The sequence below is a fragment of the Mercenaria mercenaria genome, chromosome 3 (assembly GCF_021730395.1).
Source record: "Mercenaria mercenaria strain notata chromosome 3, MADL_Memer_1, whole genome shotgun sequence".
Lineage (NCBI taxonomy): Eukaryota > Metazoa > Mollusca > Bivalvia > Venerida > Veneridae > Mercenaria > Mercenaria mercenaria.
The window spans coordinates 58,230,337-58,249,730 of NC_069363.1; the positions used below are offsets into that span (position 1 = coordinate 58,230,337).

Here is a 19,394-nt window from a genome sequence, read left to right on the forward strand (position 1 = left end):
CCCATATGTCAAAGAAATACAGATATATCCTACATGAAGGTGTAGTTAATGGTTTTGGCTATGACTTGAGACCATGATCGAGTACGTGGGTAGCTCTAGATATTGATGAGAGGTAGGCCTAATATTGACCGAGTAGTGTTCGAACTTGAATATTTCGCGATTTTGACCATATCTGGAAGGTGTCCGACCTGGTTCGAAACCCTACCACCGGAACAACCAACATGTAAATGTAGTTACTCTTATTGAATGGCTTGTCGGTCAATTAGTCAACACTAAATAGTTTTGACTTTTGACTGTCAACCAGTTCAATGCATATTTTATTACATGACATCTGAGATAAGTTTTCATAATTTTGACCCATCAAAATTCAATGCTGAACTACAGGCCGGTCAATATCACAAAATATGGACCGGCGATTTCTATAAAAAATTGTGTAAGTATTTTAAACCAACGACTGGATCAAAGTTCAACGAAATACAGTGCGACCCAAGTGTGTAAGACACATTTTGTCTTTGTTGCTGTAAACTTCTAGAGGCAAATAGCTAACTTGAATATAATAAATTTGAGTTGTTTTATGTTGTTTACCTTATTAATCAAAACGCAGGGATTATTCTTTATTTCAATGCGGTTCATTTTTATTTGCATATCGCTTAATTAAAGTTACCGCAAGACAAAAAAAAAGAATGTTGTTTTTTCAACATATGGTTAAAATGAAATCCAATATGAGATAATTAATATTTGACGAGCGCATCAGTTCCAATATATCGCTCCATTTGCTCCGCCACGGAGTATTCGCAGTATTCTCTCAGAACCGATACACCGCATATGGCTGCTGCACGCGCTTGTCGGAGCATGCGCACAGCCGGATTTTACCAGAATGTTGCAGACGATAAAACCTGTAAAACACATACATTCTATACTTAGCTACTGACCTTACAAAATATGTGACCTCTTCAAGAAAACTGTTTTTTCTTGGTCAAAAATGGCCTACATTTGGATAACAAAAGGATTCTTACTGTTTTTGTGTGTTAATATTTTGGAAATTATATCGTCCGAAGCAGGTAAGTTGAGTTCTATTACCTTTCCAATTAATTTTAAAAAGTTTTCAAACTTTGGTAAAGAATGACTTGAAACGCTGCCAGTTCCTTACCAGTCAGAGATAAAATAGTGCGTTTCCTGCCAAAAAGTTCTTATTGATTCTCACGTGTGAGTGTGTGCTTGTGTGAAAATAGAAGCATTAATTATTATGCTTGTGAAGTTGTATATGAATGAATGTGTACATGTATGTTATAAGAGTCTTCCTCTTGATATTAACTTCATTTATGCTTCAAACGAAACACGCTTATTAGACATATAACTGTTTAATTAAAGTTAAAAAGTTTATAAGTATATTTTTTATATTGGAGCAGTATAAACTGTTTATTGAATAGTGCATGGCCCAACGTGTATGAAACTTGATAATCCATATTCATTAAAACGGACACAATGTTTCCAAAAATATGATTCAAGAGGGTCATGTATGTAAACAATATATGTTTCTAAAAATATGTTTCAAGCTATTGAATTTCACGCAAGTGGCATTCCTAACAAAGGGTTTTCAAGTATGTATGTAGCAAGTGTCTATATATAAAGATATGGGCCATTAACAGTAGGTGTGGCGTAATAAATATCCCATACTTCCTTCGTTCTCCAGAGATTTTGAATATGATTAAAACTCCTGAGAGTCTGGAGAACTGAATCAGCGGGAAGCTAATTAAAAGCGTTTTTTTCCGTTATCTAAAATATTTCCGCGAGTTCATTTATCAAAGGTCTTAAAGCTTGAACGAGCCTTACGTATATGCATTTCTTAATTCATTTCATACTGGCTAAAACATCGGTTGCTTCATTAACATTCATGAGTAATTAAGGCGGATGAAAAATAATTTAACAAAGAACACATTACATTAAGATTATGAAATATGTTTTGGAAAATTAAACCGCAGGGTACTCTGTCTATTAATATGAAAATGTTTCTCAAGGATTTAATTAAAAATCATGGTTTTCTTTCTTCGTTATTTGGTAACCCGTCATCAGTCAGAATTGATTTTGCTTCGCATGGTTTGTTTCTAACGCGACGGGAGCACTAATGTATTTTGAATCATTTCATATTCTAGTTTTCTGGGGCATTTAACACACTTTTTTTTTTGCTAGTTCGGTCAGGACTGTTTTTAAATGATTATGCGCACTTCTCGACTTTTCATATAACATTCTGGTTGTAAATTGCTGAAAACGGTCTGAGTCTCTGAGTGTCTTCAAACTACTATATTGGTCATTTATGGAATTCAATACGCTCAGCCAAGTAAGCCTAGATGTCATTTGAAAGTTAAGATGTATAACTCCCCCACTCCAGTATACTGTATACATGTTTCTTCCATGATTTATTTCTGTACTTCTTAATAGACTGCCGAATTAATTACACTGTAATAATTCACCTGTCCATAATATTGATAATACATTTATACAGGAGATTTGTGTAATGGCTTATAATAGCTATGTATAAACGAGTTATTTATGTATTATATGTGAATTGTACTTACTGAGGTATGTTATTTTGTTATTATATGTGAGGTGAACGAAGAGTGCACCATCGAAATCATTGTTATTACACGCGCTTATCCGCACAATCTGAGTATATAATGATAGTTATATGTACATAGTCTAAACAAGCTGATTGCCGGTAATGATAACGTATATACCGGCCGGCATTATTGTATGGAATTCATTACCAGGCTACTGTGGCTCATAAAACGCTTATTTATAGCAGTAAAGATAAGGAATCTTGTTGAATGGTTTACATATGTGTGTATGTTAAGTTTAGAGGCAGTCTCAAGACTCATATCGTTATTCAAAACTGCAAACGTGAATTCATGCATACTCAAAGTGTGGTAGCGTGTTGATTTAAGCATGAAGCTTATGACAACTCTATAACAACTCCCTGATTTAAGGTAGTATGGACCTGTAATGACACTAGGTAATTTCACTGTGATTATATATTATCGTTAGGCATTCTCCGGTCGTAAATTAGCTCAACGCGCTCGTAACTTTCCGTAAAAACCGGAAGATGCCGAAATCGCAATGGGTCATTACTGGTCTGCTACCTTAAGATAAGATATAACGTCATAAATACATCATAAGTACGGCTAGATATACAGGCTATTTGCCCAGTCACTACAGCAAATATATATGAAATTAAGTATTTCCTTATAAAAAGTTTTTCATAAACATTTTTTTCCAAAATGCAACGGAGCTTTTGGAATGAGTAAACAGATTTAAGCAGACATATGCACTTTATTTTTTTTTTTCAAATTCTGCTAGTTTTTTTCTCTCTCAAGTAAATATTATTAAAATGTCGACGATGTGATGTGAACTGTGCACATGAACAATATTCTTCTCAGTCAAGTATATTATCAAAAATATCGGCGATGGGCTACAAACTAATGGACGTAATTCTCTCAAAATGTTTCAAGCGCAATGCCTGCTGGGACACCTTGTGTCGAACGCATTATTTCTCATGTTATTGTTAGTTTATAATTGAATTTCTGCTTAAGTTTAAAATTTTACACACAACATGTAATGATTTGATTAAAATGCACACGTTTCTTAATTTATATCCTACAGTGTTTGGCCATCAAAACATCAAAAGGTGTTTTATATATCATCGGTCTTCTTTGTGTGTGCAGATGTAACTTAACACCGCCAGCAACAAACGCGCACGTTCTGATGTTTAAGCTGATTAATGGCTGGTATGCATATTAACGTAAACTGCCTTAATTACCGCTAATTAAACATGTTAAAATTTGAACCGTGCAGAAAAAAATCTAGACCCTTGTGTCAGATATTAATACGTTCAAGTGATTGAAGAAACGTCTGTTACGCGTATATTATAAATATGATACAGTTTCATAGGACTTATGTTAAAGCTTCTCCAATTATGCGCCTGTTTAAGTACATCTGGTAGTAATTTTTTACGAGTTTCTGTTGTCTTTCCTCGTTTCGTTCAAGAGCTCACATTTTCTCACGAGGCTTTTTTAAACTTTAAAACAAAGCTTTCTATTGTTCAACGATTTGAATGTACTGATAACAAAGTTAGGTTGTCTTCAACATTCCACAAATATATGCACTTGCAGATAAATTGTTTGCCAAACAGAACAAAGAACAAGTGCCTTCTAATAGACAGTTGCAGGTACGAGACCCAGAACAGTAACAAGATCCTAAACGGCTAGCCATTGTTTTATAAAAAAAAAAAAAACATTTTAAGTGTCTGATAGAGGAAAATTGATGACTAGAGCGATCAACACGCTAACATGTATAGTAACTTAGTTCTTTAATACCTGCACTAAATGACATCAATTATTAATGAAAAAAAGATTAAGTTATTAATTAATTAATTAATATTCTGTATGTATCCATTGATCGGTTTATAAATGTGCATAGCGTAGCGCCACTATGATTATCAGGTATTCTGACCGTTTAATATCTATAAACGCAAGATCAACCTTTAATCAGCTTGAACGTAACACTCGACATTAAGATGTGTTATAAGATTTCAGAAATGGTTATCAAAACGTTCCTAGAATTATTATATCAATCATGAAGAAATTTCTTCTTTGACCCCCTATGGCCCAGTCTCTAGACCTCGTACAGTTATACTCTCACTCCAGGAGAACTACGTTCCAACGTAAGTCAAGTCTCATCGATATCATGTGACATACCTCAACGATGAAGCTACGGTATCGCTTCGAATGACCTTGTTGATTCACTTATAATGTGTAATTAAGCATATATTTTACGTTTTCATATTAACTGAAAAGATAAGTTTGATTTGTAGAAGATATATTAGCTATTTGCAGCATTTTGCAAGATACAACGAACTAGTTACAAATACACATTTGTAAGCTACATAAATGTTGCAAGGCCGCAACGATAACATACATTATGTGACAACGTCTCACATACAGTGTTGCAAAGTCTCAGCATCATAATTACCATTTGAACTTATAGAAAATTACACTTATTAGATAGTACGTACATGCGTACGCCGGTAATCAGTACTGTATAGATAATCAGGATCGTAAAGCATTACTTCAAGAACTTTCCACATAAATTAGCTATTTCGTAACAAATGTTTTCGACACCATGTGCAGACGTTTTGCTCATTTTGTCCGCATATAATAATTATTATTACGCCGTGCAAATGTATTAGGAACCTGAGACGTCATAACTCGTAACCATACAAGGCGCAAGTGCCCTCAGGACGGATATTTCTGTCGAGTTGGTACACACATAAAAGATTTTTTTTTTGCATATCGTATAAAAATTAGCGTTTCATTCTGACAGATCATTTTTGTTGCATGCCGTATTTTACAAATAACAACAGAAATTTAAAAGCAATTAGAAACACTTCATTTGCAGTACTCATTCTTATGGCAGAGCATGCACCCACAGCTTGGGAAATGAACGTCCGTAAGCCGAAGTGACGTCATTACATTCTAGTGAAGCACAATAACAAAGTTCCACTTTAGTTTTATCGTTTAAAGCGTAACGGTATGTTCTTTCCGTAAAATAACGTATTTCAGACCGACAAAAATACTACATGTAAATAGGACGAAGAGAAGGTCTCAAGGTACGATATTGTCTGAGTTCACATATACAATACCATATAATATCAAAGCAGCACAAGTTGTCATAACCAGCACGAGAGCCATCGCATGGGGTGCCAGATGGGTTTTGCAGGCATTGGTAAAGTCGACGGAAAGGCCAGTCCGGATTATTTTTTCTTATTACGTATCTAAAATTATTTCAATTGAGTTTCAATGGACTGCGATCGTGCAATATTTTTCCTTAGTATATACGTTACTATAAATAGTAACAAAAAGCCGTTTTAAAACGGTCATTACGGCTTCTGTTTATGTATCCATAATGGCGCAGTGCGCCTCTGGCGCCATAACCATAACGGCCCGGGTAACCAGAACGTCAGCGCGTTTTGATGTTGACGTCATGAAGCAACATTATTTATGGCGATTGAAAGGTCGCTGAATCAGATCGGTTGTCAAATATTGATGGCATTGTTGATAAAAAAGCAAAACAAATATTCTTTGAGGTGTTTGGAAAATATATAAAATGAAAATACCAAAAATAAATATGAAGTGAACGTATATTATAAAAAGTCAATAAACGGCTGGTTGTGCCTTCTAGCCGCAATGGCACAACTAGTTTCATAATGGTCCTCGGAATAAAGCCCTTGGGCGATTATAACACTAGACGTGCCATTATGGCAAGAAAGCACAACCCAGTCGTATATTAACTTCGTAGCAATTCTTCATGAAATGATTTTCTTTTCAACCCAAAATTATGCTTTATGTAAGAAAGTACAACTATCAAGGCATTTGATTTTATACAACATGTAGCCTCTTATCCAAATGGTATAGAAATTGAAAAACCCCAGTAAATGCTTGAACAAATGAAAAATGCACTTTAAACTTTTCTTACACGATTATAGGTACACGAGTGATAAACAGGTAAATAGATAGTAGAACGGTGTCTTTTAGTGATAATGGCCATAAAAGAAAATAATAGCCCTCGGGCTATTATCACCTTGGCAGGGCCATTATTACTCAAAGGCACCACTCTCCCATATATTAAACTGTACATATTGCGGACAACGCTTTCATGTCGGAGAGTAATGTTTTCTAAACGTTTAAATGGAAAGAATCGCGTGATGTCCATGACGTCACGCGCACGTTGCGACTCTATTTGACGTTCAACTTGCGGCGAAAATATGAATGCACGTCACTTGTTGTTTATAGATTTTCGGAGACAATTCTTCGTAATTGCTCAAGTTTTTCGTAACCGAAAGAAATTTGCGAAATAAAGGTATTACTTGTGGGTATGTACATTAAAAAGATATCAACTGTATGAAGATATATAGTGCGGCTACGATTATCGGGATATATTGCCGTCCTAAGCCGAATATTATTGAAATTAAGTATCCTTATAAAAATTTCAAAATCATATTTTTCAAATGCAATTGAGCTTTTGGAATGAGTAACGATTTAAGCTCGGTGCCTTTTTTTTTTTTTCATATATTCGTGCTAGTTTTTTTCTTTAAGTAAATTATTAAATGTCACGTTGTGATTGAATGTGCACAACAATATTTTCTCATCAATTGATTATCAAAAATATCGCGATGGTACAACTAATGCTAATTTCTCAAAAATTCAGCGCATGCTGTGGACTTGTTGTGCGACGCATATATTCATGTTATTGTTAGTTTATAATTGTTCTGCTTATTTAAATTTTACACACACTGTAGGATAAATGCAGTTTGCTTATTACCTAAGTTGCATCAAACATCAAAATGTTTATATTTATTCGGTTTCTTGTGTGTGCGATTAACTTAACGCCAGAACAAACGTCGCACGTTTTGAGTTTAAGTATATAATGGTGTGTATGCATATATAACGTTAACCTGCTATTCCGCTAATCAGTTAAATTGTACGTGCAGAAAAAAATTAGCCTTGTGTCGATATAATACGTTCAAGTGATATGAAAGAAATCTGTAGGTAATTAAAAATGATACTAGTTTCATAGGACTTATGTAAACTTTGAACAATTTGCCTGTTTAAGTACAACTTGCTAGTAATTTTCTTACGAGTTTCTGTTCGCTCTTCATGTTCGTCAAGAGCTACATTTTCACGAGTTTTTAAACTTTAAACAAGCTTCTATGTTCAGATTGAATGATGGATACATCAAGTAGTTTCTTCAAATTCCAAATATTGCCTTTGCAGATAAATTGTTGCAACGAACAATAACAAGTGCTTCTAATAGGACATTGCAGTTACGATCCAGACGTAACAAGTCTAAACGGCTATGCCATTGTTTTATAAAAAAAAAAAAATTTGTTTTATGTCTGATGGAAAATGATGTAGCGAAACATACTTATGTATTAGTTCTTAATACTGCACTAATGACTCATTATTTACGAAAAATAATATGTTTTGTTAATAATTATCTTCTGTTGTATCTTAATTGTTAAATGTTGCACAGCGTAGGCAAGTATGATTATCAGTAATTCTGACGTTTATATCTATAAACCAAATCAACCTTTTATAGCTTGAACGCAACATCACTTTAATCGCTGAACAGAAACTCGTATAAATGTGTTATAAGATTCAGAAATGATATCAAACTTTCTAAAATTATAATATCAATCTTGAAGAAATTGTCTCTTACCCCTATGGCCAGTGCTCTGACTCGTAGTAACCAGGTAAACGGTTTTAATCCATAATTTGTCAACTATAAAAGCAAAGTACCTCGGGAAATTCTATCGATAATGACACAGACATCTGTGATATCCAAATAAAAATTTTATTCTAACACAACCAGCGAATAACCTACATACATGTGGAGCAAAATTCTATCTCTGGTTATTCTGCAATAAACCACTCGCGTGCAATGACGTCATCCGATCCAGGTGCGTAGCACGCATAAGAACTCAAAATACGGGTTATTCTACGATAAACCACAATTGGGAACTTATTATTTCTTAAACATTAGGAGGCATCTCGCAAAAAAAAATAATCAAGATATGCCGGCCTATAATATTCTAGTGTCATATGCAAAGCATAATATTTGCCATCATAAGAATGCAGCATTGAAACTGTTACCAATACAAGTTATTTTTAAACTATCGTTATGTCCAGAGGCTCTTCTCTTTACATCCCCTTGTTCATTATAAGGATCATTTGTTCCATGAGAAGGTCTGTACCTTTTATATACTTTTCTAATAAATTATTCATCCTCAGCTGCGGTGCCTGAAAATCATTGTTTGTCCTAAGGTCATACTTTTCTTCTTAAAGAAATAATTTCCCAAGAAATATGATCTGCTCTTTATTAAGTTAACTCATGAGAAAGTGTAATTTTTCTTCCTTGGTTTGCCATTGAAATTTTATTAACCTTGAGGATATCGAAGCCTCATTTGATAAATTAATTCCTTTCATTATCTTATTACATAATTGCAAAAAAATATGATTGGCACAACATTTAGAACACTACTGATATAAAATTATAATTTGAAAATAATTGCATTGGAACTTGTTCTTTGTTCATTAAAATATACCCAGTACGTGTGTACTAAACAGGCCGCTTATGTGGCTTCTCCGAGTTTCTGATATAACCTAGACTGGATTCCCAAGCAACAAAATGCTTTCATTAAGATACTGTATCCTACATATAACTATACGGAACGTTCAACTTTATTACTGAAGGCCGCAGGTATATTGGAATGCAACAAGTAGTGTAGCACATGGGGACTGGGTGATTTCACGTGACTTTTTACCGATATGCGATTGGCTTATCGTATTTATGGAACGCCGTTTTTGCAATATAGCTGGCACTCTATATGATATATAGAGAAATGTTTGGGACCTGAATTCCTCATTCATTATTTCGTATAATTTATTCAAACTTTCAGCAATGATCAATAATGATACCTTGTTGTGCATAAGGGTTTTTGTGTTAATTGCTCCTCAATTTCCTGAATTATGGTCCTGTGTTGTCAAATAAGTCCAGGTGAAATCATGAATCACATTTGTGAAAGCTCTAGTAAAGTATTTCAGTGGTCAAGGAATGTGACCAGTTAAGCTAAAAGTTGATATACATGAAAGGGAAATATAGTTATTTTTGCTCAAAACAATAACTTTCAGAATTAGGAAATACATAGTTCGTAGATCTACTTAGAAATCATGTTGAATGGAGTAATATTTCCTACATTAAAGCGAAATGGTATAATAATAAAAAAACAAGTACGTTATTCACCCATAAGTTACTGTCAACAATTTCTGGTCTGTATAACTTCTGGCCGCAGGAAATCTTTCGACTTGTGTATATTTTGACGATTTCAGCCGAAGTTCCTTTACATAGAACGGTTGCAGACGAACCTATTATAATTAACTTGTTTTTAAAGTGGCTGGCACATTTTTGTTATGAATGTAGCATGACAACTACATACATGTTGCTTCCTTAATTTTGGTAATTGGTATCACGGATATTTGACATAGGTTTGAAATATTTGATTGTTAAAGCAGAAATTATTACTAAATCCTTTGTTATTTATACATGTTTTCGCGGTCCCGACTATACAAGTTCATGTACAACATTTAATGTATTGCTTTTCTAGCCATACAATTATCCATATTCCCTTATGCGTGAAGTTAGCAGCCTAGCAGCCTCGCGGCCTAGGTTGCTAGGCTGCTAATCTGCTAACCTTAGAACTTTAACTCTAGAACGCCACTTAACCTTAAGGTCGCATGTTCGAACCCTACAGGGATGAAGATAATGCAATTTCCCTTTATATATTGCCCCGGTACTAGTTCTTACTGCTTTAAAGGGCGAAAAGAAAGCATGCAACAATTTTCTAAGTTACAACCTAAAGTGAAGATTAAAACCTATTTTAAATTGTATATACCAAGACTTGTCAATTTGTCTTATTAGTAAAGGAAAGACCGGTGTTTTTCGTCTGATGTAAGGTTTCTTTAAGCTTATTATGTGGTTGATTTCAACTTTCTAGAGTGTCGCTGTCGAGAAAGAACTTCTAGGCGAAATAATTGTGTTTTCTTGCCAATTTGCACGCCCAAAGTCTGAAGTAATTTGTGTAGATATTGATTTAGCGAGGTGAACTTTTATCACAATATTTGACATTAACTAGCGTAGCTGTAAGTACAAATGAGCCATGTCATGAGAAAACCAACATAGTGGCTTTGCGACCAGCATGGATCCAGACCAGACTGCGCGGATCCATGCTGTTCGCTAACGGTCTCTCTAATTGCAATAGGCTTTGAAAGCGACCAGTATGTATCCTGACCAGACTGCGCGGATGCGCAGGCTGGTCTGAATCCATGCGGATCGCAAAGCCACTATGTTGGTTTTCTCATGGCGCGGCTCAAATGTCCTCTCATATCAGGAAAAAAAAGAAGAGAACATTACGTGTATTTATTCCAAAATATTCAACATACTCGTCCCTTTTAGTAATCAGAGTCCAAGTTTGTGCTAAGAAACTGACAGCCAGAGTCATTATTTTCAGGTTTTACAGCGTTAGAATCGTAGATTTTTTTTAAAGGACAGGACGTTTGTTAACAGTTACATGACAGAAGGTATATTCTACAATGTATTAAAATTAATTAAAATGCCCTCTAGTGACCTACACTCCTTTATGGCGAACATAATTAATTTTTTTCTTTATGCTACTTCAGCAAGACACAAATAACCTCATTTAATGTCTTAGGCATGAAGTGAAACATGCTAAATTTGTTCGAATCTAATTTATCTGTGTTGATACGCTTTAGAAATTCGAAAAAACACTACTAAGTTAGAAAATACTGCAGGGGAATTTTAAATTACCTTCAGTATCTTTAACTTCTGTGAGCCGTGTAGTTGTTGTTTGTTTTATCTATAAGGTTTGTAACTGTAGATTCCAATTTAATTAAAAATGTAGGAAAATGTTGACAAAAGTAGTTCCCACTGATCTCTTAATTGATCGCATTTGTCTTTGTCAATCAAATATTAATCATTTTCCTATGAATTATTAAACATGCGCCTGAAAATTGATATTAAAATTGTCGCCAGTTTTGCGTGTCAGAGCAGACTGCGCCGCATCACTAACAGATTGTGCAAATGAAAAAGGGGATGCAGTTCCCATTAAGTGATGATTCAGAAAGCCTTTTTACTATTCATAATTTACGGGTGTCATGGGCAGAATGTAAGGTTACAATGAAAATAATCGATTGTTCAGTGAAACAGAATTATGTCCGCGTTACTGTAACAACAGTTGCGCCTTGTGATATTAAATACTGTAATCATCGGGTATTTGTTCCCAACTGAGTCTGGCATGATAAGGTCATAATGAATAAACAAAAATTAATATCGATAAAAAGCTGGTATAGTAATCGCATATTGATCTGTCATATACAGTCATGCCAGTACAAATTTGAACAAAATCATAGGCGGTACTGAAACGGGATAATTCAATACTGTCTTCAATAATATGATGTGACTTTAATCGTCAAGTTTTGGTGGTTTTTTTTTTTTTTGTTGTTGTTCTAATTCCCAAAATAACGATAAAAGTCTTAGCTTTGGCCTGTATACAAATTTAGTTAATGATAATTGTAAAAGTGGCGATTAAATTTACCGCTTTTCCTGTTTCTTGATTTGAAAATTATAAAAAAATAATCTCTGGTTTAAAGGACTAGATTTTACAGAACAAGCTTTTTGATTCCCATGTTTTTGAAATAAATGTACTCCAGTATCAAAAGACGGATTAAAACTCCTACGGCTAAATATTGACAAGTTCAATATATGTTCATTTATTGACAGCAGACTCATAGACATAGATATTTATCATCAACGTACTCAGATTTTGGTTACTGTAAGTGAGCAGTACTGTCCGCAAATCATACAACTCTAGCGGCAACAGAGATTTCATAAATTAGTTTTAAATCGTGTGAGAACAAAACAGGCGGGATTCACTGTAATCTAAATTTTGCATTTTAATTAAAACATTTTCTATTTGATTCTACTTGCTCTGGGAATGGAATGAAGCAAAAACAGTGAGCTGACTAACTTCAGGAATTGTTTCTCACGGAAGAAAGCTGACTGGGCAATAAATATTAGACCGAAATTAAAAGAAAGAAAACTTGAGATAACATAAATAAAACATATTGCTTCGAAATAAATTGTAGAAAATGTTGGCGCTTGGAAAACCCATGCCATGTTTCAAAACGTGCATCTTGCATAATTTGCATAGTCTGAGTTAAAAAGAAGGCGGAAAAGTTCTGACTCACAGTCAAGTACGCTTCCCAGAAAGGAAAAGCACAGTTGAACAGCATGTACAGGGTATGATATTGATTCCTGCGGAACAACTCAAACCACAGACCTTAGAATTGGACGACCGGCATCCTGTTCTTCGCGAATTAGTTTATCTGGAGGAAGATTTTCAGTGTGAAATGGAAATCTGACAAAATTTGTCTCGAAGAAAGGAGGGATTCCGAGTAAGACTTCGTCTACCCATCATCGTTTTCCCATGGGGCTATTTTTGTTAATTTGTTCTGTATAAAAGTTGTAATGTAGGATATATGACAATATGTCATTAGGTTTGCTTTGTTTATGTTTCCATTGTAACAAACATTACGGATAAAATAAGGGATTAATTGCACATATGCTAATTGTAAGATATCATCAACTCTACATTAAAACAAACGATCAGATACATGTAATAGTTATGCATATTGTGGCTAGATAGAACAACTTCATACATTAGGACATCAGAAGATAATGTCGTACGTTTCTTTATTCTATTATTATCGACCAATATCACGGATGACATAACAATGGTTTTCTTTGAAGAGGCAAAGAACGATCGTTAGTCATGTGGGATAAGAGTCTCAGGTATGCATGCTTTATACCCGGTACGCTCTAGAACCAGGAAAGCTCATGGAATCAAAGTGCGCTATCCTCCAACTAACATTACTACCAGTCTTCTGGAGGAGCCAAACAATAGGTTACCATTGGAGACTATATAAAATTACAAACATACACCGCTTAGAAATAACAATATAACGTCGTACACAGTTTGAGACCAAAACACTGGACAGAATTTTAATTTATTTTCTTAATGGAGCCGAACATGATGAATATATACATTGCACATGAAATTTCGCTATACCTGATCGAAATAAAATCTTATTGCAGGTATACCTTAGAGCACAATATTGTTCTAGTTATCAAGGAAAGCATACATGCTGCTAATGCATTATACAAATCAAACACACTTGCGATTTGCAAGCGCACCTGTTCTTTTCCTGCAGAAATAATTATGTACACATACAAGCGAGGACATGTATAAAGCGGCAATATAGAATGAATATTTAAAATATTTGCCATCAATGGAGAAGCAATTGAGGCTGAAGTTTTCAAGTGGTTCTGAAGTGGATGTAAAATATTCTAAATGAAGAATTCATTATCTTTTATGACTGAATAGAGTTGGTATAGATCTAATCTTAACAGCGGCGCGCAAGTATAAAAATATCCCTTAACTCGACTGAAATAATTTTCCCATTTATTTCCCAAGCGATATCATTTCTCATCACTTGACCATTGCATTCTATCACCAATTATTTTTGTGTATGACCGGCTGATATTCCTTCCGTTCTTGCGAACGCTTCAGCCGTCATATCGCGTTGATTTACAGGTCTCCGGTGACCACAAAATCGGTGGAATGTGTCCGTAACATTTATAGAGATGTAGCTATTCTTGCATAGCAACTCACACTTCTAATGATTAGTTATCACTTTAGGAGAGCCCATACATTTATGTCTGGGACGGCAATCGCTGAAACATTAAGGATCAATAAAAGAAACTGGTGAAATATTTCTCATCCATGTCTATAGGAAGATCTCACTTATACACAACACTTGAGAGTAAGTGTCCTACAAAAGTGTAATGGTAGATCCTATCTTATCTCCTCTAGCTTTTAATGTGACAAAAGTAATGTTCTTTGGATTTCGCCTCAGGTGGTCGGAGTTTAGATGGATTGCAATGCCCATGGTAATTGATTTAATCATTGGTAATTTCACACCTTAACAATTTTAAGTGAAAGTAGTCCCGTTATTTCTTTCTATTATTAATTTATTGTAGAAAATATTCAAAAGGAATCCTTATTACTCGAATTGCTTTTTAAAGATTTATAAATGTAAACAAATTCACAACGGATTTGCGGTACAAAATGTACATGATCGCATTTGTACCCTTTCAAACAATTTAATGACTTCGCTAGCATGGGTGTAAGCGAATATAAAACAGTTTAAACGTCATTCTGGTGATACAAAGAATATTGCAACAAAAACTTCATCTAGATTCGTCTCAGCGAACACAGACACAGCCGTCTCATTTCGACGCAAAAAAACAATGTACAAACATGCATTTTTAGAGTTTGAAGTAGCAATAGGAAGCAAAATTATTATGTCTGATATTCAGACAAAAGATACCACTGTTTGATTCCTCTAGATAATGTGAGAAAACGTTCCATTCACTTTTGTTCTCACGACTGGTGATGGTAAAAAAATATAATTGAGGTCGAAGAAACAGAACCAGTTTTTACTTACACACATTTTTTTACATTCAAATTAGTGACAAAGAGCCATTACAAAACTGTATTTCTGCCACAATGAAATACTGAATCGAGCGTAGGGATATGGCTGTAGGCTGCTTCGATAGACGGAAGAAATAGTTCTTCAAATAACTTCAGGATCAACTGTGAAGGAATTCCGATATCTAGCTTTTAAAGTATTGTTTCAGATTCTCCTACATCTCAAAATACGTGACGTAAAAACATGCTATTTTAGACTGCTTTTCAAGGTTTTCTTACATATATAAACCTACAGGGACCCAAAATAATAGTCATTAACATCGATTTATAGACTTTTGGAGACACATAGACAATTCATTATTCCCGAAACAGCAACGCTATCTTATATTGTTTTAAATTCACTGTTGATGAGAATTGCAAGACAAAATATTTTACTACTAAATGCCTTACGACGCAGTACAGTTATTCTGTTTTCTTTATAATATTTGCATGTTTTATCTTTTGTCTATAGCGTGAGGCAGCATTGTGCTCGCTGCTACGTGTAGACACCCTTGTTTATATGACTGAAAAATTATTGAAAATAATGGCTAAAACTGATCTTGCATGCAGTTATACCATTTACATTGTATATTCCTCTACTTTAAATAAAATTTCTTAATATAATATATAAATGTAATAAAGTAAGAGTAGAATCTCTTGAAGTATAAAATGAGATATAATCTTAAATGTTTTCTCTCTAAGCTCCAGATTATTAGCATAACATATCATCCCTGGCGTAAATGTTTTCCTATAGAGAAAAGCTTCTGTAAGTTTATTATAGGATTATTTGATGAAATGGGCCTATTGATATTGATCAGTCCCTGCTGTTTAAAGAATTCTTCAGTAAAAACTCTTCAACAAATAGGTAGTCTGGCTACAATCACTTTTTATTTGCTATTGGATTCAGCATCTTATTTGACTTTTATTTCCCAATGCTCTGTGAAGCAACATGACGTTCGTGTCTGAATACTGACTAACAAACTATACTATATAAGGCCTACACGACTATTGAGGAACCCCTAATCACGTGAAGTCAGTCCTACCAGGTCAAATGGTTACTAATTTATGGCGAAATACAGGTCAGATGTCCTCTGAAATAGCAATTCACTATCTGATTTCTCAGCCAATGCTAAAGGATTATCTCCTATAGAAAAAACAACATCAGTACAAACGCAGTCCCATATCGGTTATCTGTACTGTTTAGATTTAATAAAGAAATATAGCTCAAGTCTTCATATAAAATTTATCCATCCTGTAATAACTGACTACAGTGTCAACTGTATTAAACGAATTTTATTTCAAACGGACGACTCCCGCAATACTGTACTTACCCCACAACAACACAAACCAGTACTGAACACCTAATTTTACAGCTATTTCAGGAATGTACGTAGAACACCTTTTCCATTAATATTAGAAATATAGCAGATTTATTGCTCCTACGCGTATTATTTTCTGTCAAACTTTTATTATTCCCACCATCAGTATTTTTCCTTTGATTAAAGCCAGTTTTTTTATTCGGTATGACATTTCTCTCCCACATGGGACTCGTTAATTCATTCACAAAACTAAATTTAATTAACTGATGGAGACTATTTGATCGGTTATTGCACTTGTGACCAACTCATACACTTCATCTCCGCATTTGTCTCGAAATCCAACCGAAATAGCCACGTGTCAAGAAAGTAGCCTCTCCAAGAACGAAAACCCTAAAAACTGTATGTATGGATGTGTAAATGAATGACATACCGGATAACAAATTTTCTAAAGAAAAGGTTATGAAAGCGTTAAGAAAGCATTTTTCGGAGAGTCAAAAGCGTAAACCTTAAAACACACTGCTGTGGATATATATAATAGGAATACCCTATGTGAATAACCTTCTGTTTTCTTTTATACCTTGCTCATGTACTTCTTTCTGGCATTATTCTCAGCACTGAACTAGTAAGCAAGTATTGTGAAAGGCAGGATAAAAATTACAGTGTTGATTAATATTTAAAAAAAAAAACTCATTTTTCTCATCATCACTTTAAGTGAGAGAACGAATTATGCATGAATTATGCGTTCTGCTGTGCGTCGTCCAACAAAAATATAAGAACACCTGTCACTTCCGCTCATGAAGTCTTCATATAGATTGTGAACACATTGATAAGTATAGGTTTGATGACTCTACTTTTATTACCCCCTTCCTGTATGAACATCATGTTAAAAGGGGATTTATATTAATGGATTTGATTAAATATCTTTAATAACTTGTCTGATTTAAATCAAATACGACTGTAAGTCAACCGACTACTCTGTCGATATAGGTAAATTGATGGATTAATTTGAAAGATTGGTCTAAAATTAACAAACGATGTTCAAACGAAATAATTTCAGAATTTAGGAAATGTAAGATAAACTTCTCTCTTCCTAATATGTGGATAATCTTTGCACAGTTAGTCATACTTCGCTTCAAAGGATCGTTTGAGGGAATCATTTCCTGTTAGGGTCGTAATTAATGAACTGTCTCGGGAGCGTGTTTGGTCAGTCGACATATAATGAATGGTCATCATGGATATTGCAAACGGACACGAACACCATTAACGGAACCAATGAATCAAAATCACATTTGATTCAATAACACGGTATCAGTATACGTCTGGTGTTTGCAACCAGCATGCATGATTGCAATTACTTTTGTTGGACGACACCTTCTGTATTTGACTCATAGAGAACAATAATAATTTCATAGTTAGTTTGGTTAAACCTTCCCAGAAATTCATTTATACCTTCTGTCCATCCACTATGAGATTTTCTGCTGTCCTCAATTATATACCGACATTTACACCCTATGTCCCTCAAGCGGCTATATTAAAGTGCTGCATGCAACCTTGAGAGGACTGTATTTGGAACGTGTTTAAAGAGACACATTTCATTTCATCAGATTTATCGTCTTGCTAAAAATAAACATTGGACCAAACGACATTAACAGTTGGTTTTGTATAAAATTTTCATATCTTCACACGAGGCCTTCATTTAGTTTTCTTTGCAATATATTCGACAATACTAATGTACTAATATGTATTCATATTGGAAAGTATTGCTGACCCGCGTGTATCTAAAGCTGTGGGGTTTTAACAGGGAGCGGACTCGACAAACAATGTAACCTAATGGTATATTGTAGTAGATGTAGAATGTCGTTACTTTGTGGATTCCAGTGACGTTGCTTATACAATCTTACATTGCTAACTGATTACAAAATTTGCAGTTTCATGGGACTTAATGTTTTCAAGTGGTACTTTCCATTTCATTTCTATTGCACAATGTGCATAGCAACAAAAGCTAAATATTTCTGGCCTATATAACAGAATTTACAGACACAACAATTCAGTCAGTCCTGTTATTTCATAACTACAAAAAAAGTAAATGTAACAGTTGGAGTGCTGATGCTTTGCATGTTTTTGCTATATCGTTATTTTGCGTAGGCGAAATAGTATTACTTTCGAAAAACTATTATGATATTTATATTCAAAGCCTTTCCTTTCAGACTTTTGTATAGTTTTTACCTCCTTGTCATTTTTTTTGTTTTTTTTTGATTTACAGCAGATTATTTATCTTTCATTTTGTCTAGCGTTATTTGTCACGTTAGTGACATGTGACAACGAAGAACTGTTTTTGCCACGAAAGATACGTGAAATTACTAATTCACTTCAGTCTTATATAGTAGTTTTATTTGGCTTTTCTTTAACTGCAAAGTAACTGTATCCAGGCAACATGAGAATGTCATATAATTATGTGATGAGTTATAGGCAAAACCCAGTTATATGATATTATATTAGTTGCATAATGATATATTATTTAACTTTTTTGTACAATACTGTGATATATTTGGACGAGTACACCATTCGAGAAACATATTGGACGAGGTGCCAGGTGAGTCCAGTATGTTATCAAAAAGGTTGCGGGTTCAAGTATCTTTTTATTTTAGTATGCTTATTTACGATTCCATCTATAGTTCAAGTGATTGCATGGCTGATAATGCAATTTTATACAGAAAGTGTTTAATGACGTGTGATTTCATGTCGACATTTTCATCGGCATTTATCGTTTCATTAGCATGGGAATTCGTAAAAACTTAAATTTCCAATATGGAATATAATGTATCAAATACGGAAATAATATTGGACGGTCACGTGAT

General features: G+C 34.3%; 1 protein-coding gene across 2 annotated transcripts in view; it reads left to right on the forward strand.

Annotated features, from left to right (window-relative positions):
• Positions 1-809: 809 nt before the first annotated feature.
• LOC123524645 (receptor-type tyrosine-protein phosphatase F-like) overlaps positions 810-19,394 on the forward strand; it is a 123,887-nt gene continuing 105,302 nt past the window's right edge. For both annotated transcript variants that reach the window (XM_045302988.2, XM_045302989.2), the window contains exon 1: positions 810-1,061. In XM_045302988.2, coding sequence (XP_045158923.2) covers positions 983-1,061 — 79 coding nt within the window. In that variant the 5' untranslated portion in view covers positions 810-982. The remainder of the gene's footprint in view (positions 1,062-19,394) is intronic.